Below are 4,859 nucleotides of genomic sequence, written 5' to 3'. Positions count from 1 at the left end.
AATTGTTGCTTTTCTAAAAATCTATATTTCGAGAACTATGTAACGTAAATAACTCTTTTAGGGCTCATATTTTAGCAAATTTCTTGTTATATAATTTTTTTATTACTCAGTATAGTATACACCATCCTTGGCAGTATTGGAGGCTAAATGGTATTATCAAATCTTTAAAAAATAAAAGCAATTTTATAACCTCCGGAAGTGGGAACTTTTGATTCTATCACTGCCCTGACAACTTGTTCATAACCTTTTAATATTTTTTTAAAATTTAGTTTATCCCAAGCCACGGGAAAGCAAGCCCTTAACGTGTACTTACAATTTGAAAAGTATGTTTCTTTCTAGACGTTTGTGAGATTGTATTACACCAAAAAGCAGCGAAAAATATCTAATTGAACTTTATCAATCTCCAAAACAACTAAAAATATTTCAATAAATTTTTATAAAAAACCGTTATTTTATTTTATAACTATAAAAATAACGAGGGTTTTAGATATGAACGAATGCTCAGATTTGTTTTAATTAATCTAAGATATGTCGAAGATTAATAAAAATTGTCTAAAGGCTTTTTAACATATTTAATCATTATTCAACATGGAAGAATATCTATTAAAATATATATATATATATTAGACTATATATTAAAATTTATAAGATATAGAGTACTTTCATTAAAAAAATATTTTTGCTTGAGTTATAATACCTTGTTCGAGTACAAAAACAATGCGATTATTATGAAACTTAAGCACTTAAATCCAAAATAATCAACGTCACATAAAGGTATCAACCATATTTTTGTAGAATATTTTAATGATTGTCGACTTAATTTCGGGATGTCTTTAAAATTATTGGATAAAGTTGGAAAAGTATTTTAATGTTTATATATATAAATAATCGACCTCATAACTTCAAATAATGAAGAAGATGGTTATATGTTCTTCTTGCCATGTGATGAAAAATGTTTATATCACTAAAATGTATATATATTCGAAAAGTCTCTAAAGAATTCTCCAAGACAAAAATCTCTATATGTTGATGCTTTCGTGTTTGTTTTTTTCTTCTTCTTTTTTTAGTTAATCTATTATAAATATAGTACTATTTATTTTTTCGTTCTCAGGAGATATCACAGGTTAAGCTAATTTATTGTTTAATATGAGTACTCATCATCTTTAAAATTTTAATTTATATTTTCTATGGTGAACAATAATTTAATATCTTAAAAATCCTCCTATACTTTTTATTTATCTAGAACTATATAATAGACATTTAAGAGTATTTCAGAACATTTGAACAGTCTCTCATCTCTGAGATCTAAAAAATATAATTTTACAAAAGCTATAAATGATAAACCAAAAAACGTTTATAGGTGTCATCAGAATGGTAGCAGAATCAATCAATAGTGCCATGCTTCATTCAAATCTGAGTGGTAGGGCGTCAATTACTTTTTTTTATCTGGCGATTTAACATGGAATGAACCGATTACAGTCAATAAATATATATATACAATAAATCCACATTTAGGTTTAGTACATTCAAAAATTGAATAATATCCTAATTTATTTACAGATAAATATGTTAATCAAAGAATATCGAATCCCTCTACCTTTTACACTGGAGGAATATAGAGTAGGACAGATGTTCAGCACAGCCGAGCTCAGCAAAATGGAAACAAAGGATGGAGAAGGGGTTGAATTTATCACAAACGAAGACTTTACTGGTACTCCTTTATTCGACAACAGATTCTCGTCAGGAGTATACTCGTACAAGATATACCGAATAGCAAGTAGATTGCCTACTTTCATTCGACTCCTCTTCGACAGCAACTCCATGGACATACACGAGGAGTCCTGGAATGCATACCCATATTGTAGAACCATTGTCACCAATCCTGGGTACATGAAGGACAATTTCTCCATTATCATTGAATCTATACATGAGAACGGAAGAGGCATTAACGAAAATGCACATTTACTTCCTCCGGAAGTGCTAGAAAGAAGAAGTGTAGTGACTATCGACATTGGCAATGACCCTTTCACAAAGGGTGACTACAAAAAGGACACTGATCCTTCAAGATTCGTATCCGTTAAAACCAAAAGGGGTCCGCTCAAAGACGACTGGATCAGTAATGCAAATCCAATAATGACTTGCTACAAGCTGGTCAGGGCAGAGTTCAAATGGTTCGGATTACAAGCCAGGATCGAAAATTTCATTCAGGAATCAGAACAAAAACTGTTCTTGAGGTTTCATCGTCAAGTGTTTTGTTGGATTGATAATTGGCATGACCTTAATATTGATGATATCTATCTAATAGAGGCAGAGACAAAAGCTAACCTATTTGTAAAGATGAGAAATCCACCTGTAGAAGAAGATGAGCCCATTCAGAGACATTTTTTAAAAAGGTAAAAAAATAATGGCAAATAAAAGTACAAAGAACTATGTTTATATAGAAATACATATATGCATTTCTTATTGGTGTAGCGAGTGTTATATAGTACCCTTTTCGTATTACTATCTTATACTGATTATCTTACTTATTCTATTTTAGTCTAAATTTTCTGTATTATGTACTTATGTTTCGATTTAGTAGGGTGAATGGTGGTAACTGCGTTACAATAATGCATAAATTAGAGGTAAGAGTAAATTGAATGAAATGAAAATTGTCTTTTATTTATGCAATTAAATTAAATCATTACAAAATATAATATAAACATTTAAAGAAGATAGAGAAAAAAATACATTTATATATACATAAAATAGTTGACAAAACATTAAATTCTATCAATCTTCTCTTCTTCCCCTCTCTCTCCTCTTCTGTATCCTTTCCGGCATAGGCCTTCCCTTTCGGGAGAAACAGTCAGCACTTACCGGGGTGACCAGCCCTATTGGGAGGCGAGTTCTTTCCCTTTTTTCTTCTCGACATCCCTGTCCCTAGCAGCTCTCTACCAGAGGGGTCCTGCCATCCTCTTGAACATATCGCTCCATCTTTTCTTTTGATGTACTCTTCTTCTTTGAAGGTCATATGGAGTCCATTCTGTGGCAATTTTTGACCATCTGTCATCTTCGCTTCGAAGGAGATGCCCTGCCCATTTCCATTTACTTAATCTTGTCATCTTCAGTGTGTCAGTGAGTCCTGTATCTTTTATTCGATCTCTTTTCCTCACATTCACAATGCTTCTTCCAATATTATTTTGCCACACCTGTAATTCCCTTTCCTGAGCTATAGTCAGTGACCATGCTTGGCATCCATAAGTTACCACTGGGCTAATGCAACTATCGAAGACTTGCCATTTAAGGTCAATACATGTTTTTCCCTTAATTATATGCCTAAGTGTAGATTCCGAAATGATAAAGTTCTGGCACTCTGTAGTTCTGATTGTTATTTTTTGTATTTTAATATGTTTTTATTTGCTATAATTTTTTTTTTAAATTTTGTCTATATAGTGTAAATAAGTTAGAGAGGTAAAAAGTGAATGTAGGAGCTTTAACTCCCCAAAAGAGGGATTGTATAGTGTACTGTTTCAGCGGCACTAGATGGACAAATAAGGAAGCCTTAGTGGGCACTGGCGAGAATGAAATTTTACAAATAACTCACCTATATGTGTGTATTATTTTCACAGTCGCATTAAATATAATTCAGGAAGTTGCATATTATTTTTAACCTACCTATTCTAACCAAAGTGGGAGGGTCGAGTTTTCATTCTGTGGGACCACCTCAGCTAGTTCTAGCTTATTTCCAAAAGAAGAATTTATTTATTTAATCATTAGAGTGCTACCAATGGGTAGTTTCTGTATATGCCTGTATCACTCTATCGATCCTACATACAATTTACTTGATGTGTTTTTATGTAAATACACTTGTAAATAACAATAAATAACAATTTATTTAATTATCTAGAGATTTGGGAAGAATTTCCACCCCTCATTCCCGCTTCCCACTCCACTAGAGATATCTTTGAATAATCAAGACTTAAGAGAAAGTGTGGGAGCGCGGATAGCTGCTGTATAAGGCGCGGGGCTACTAACTCCAAGAATCCAAATCCGATCCGGCTGGGCAGAAAATTGTTTTCTGTTACACTGTAGCCATGAGTCAACCCTTGGGGTTTCTGGAGCCCTCCTGGGGTCCACCCAGCCTCCTAAATTCAGTACCTTTAATTGGGTAAATATCTGGTGGTCGAGCCCTTACTCCCTTACAAAGTACTGATCCCCTGACCCTTCATTGGTTGTAACGGTACAGATATAATTTAATTTTTAATTTAAGAGGAAGTGTGAAATACTATTTTTTTCTGCCACACTTCCGAGTCGGAGCCCTGAGGCTACTATATGGATGTGCAGAATGGGAAGTTCTGCAGAAATAGTATGGTAGAACCTTTATTGCCCACCCAGATTCCACAACTAAAGTCGGATGATGGGTCTTGTTGAAAGGTGTGATAGACGGAGTTAATATCGTAAATTTTGGACATAATGAACTTGTTCAGATTTCTAATAAATGGCGGTGCTTTCAGTTGTAAACAAGGGTACTTTAGTACAATATAGTTCCATCTTGAGATAACTTTAAAAATCTGTTTTTCAAAATAATGAGTATGACTGCTACAACCTTATCAAACCAAAACAACGATATCTCAAAAAATATTAATGAATTAATAGAATACTTTATTCCTTCCATTCCAAAAAAAAGATACTTTTTTTTTAATCCTGATCACCGTCAAAGCTTTATTTATTATTTTATTTATTTATTGATATTTACAACTGTATAAAAAAATACAACCAGTAAATTTGATCATAATGACATAATGATATGATACAGGATGTAGAGAAACTACCCAGTAGTAGAACTCAAAAACAGTTTACAATATAAGGTCACCAGG

General features: G+C 32.8%; 1 protein-coding gene across 2 annotated transcripts in view; it reads left to right on the top strand.

Moving 5' to 3' along the window:
- Positions 1–4,859, top strand: part of LOC106692689 (phosphatidylinositol transfer protein alpha isoform) — an 18,844-nt gene that overhangs the window by 7,728 nt on the left and 6,257 nt on the right. For both annotated transcript variants that reach the window (XM_014438796.2, XM_014438789.2), the window contains one exon: positions 1,561–2,393. In XM_014438796.2, coding sequence (XP_014294282.1) covers positions 1,567–2,393 — 827 coding nt within the window. In that variant the 5' untranslated portion in view covers positions 1,561–1,566. The remainder of the gene's footprint in view (positions 1–1,560; positions 2,394–4,859) is intronic.

Source organism: Halyomorpha halys, unplaced genomic scaffold (assembly GCF_000696795.3).
Source record: "Halyomorpha halys isolate HHAL.00 unplaced genomic scaffold, Hhal_1.1 Scaffold6.1, whole genome shotgun sequence".
Classification (NCBI taxonomy): Eukaryota; Metazoa; Arthropoda; class Insecta; order Hemiptera; family Pentatomidae; genus Halyomorpha; species Halyomorpha halys.
This window is presented reverse-complemented; position numbering and strand designations above follow the sequence as displayed.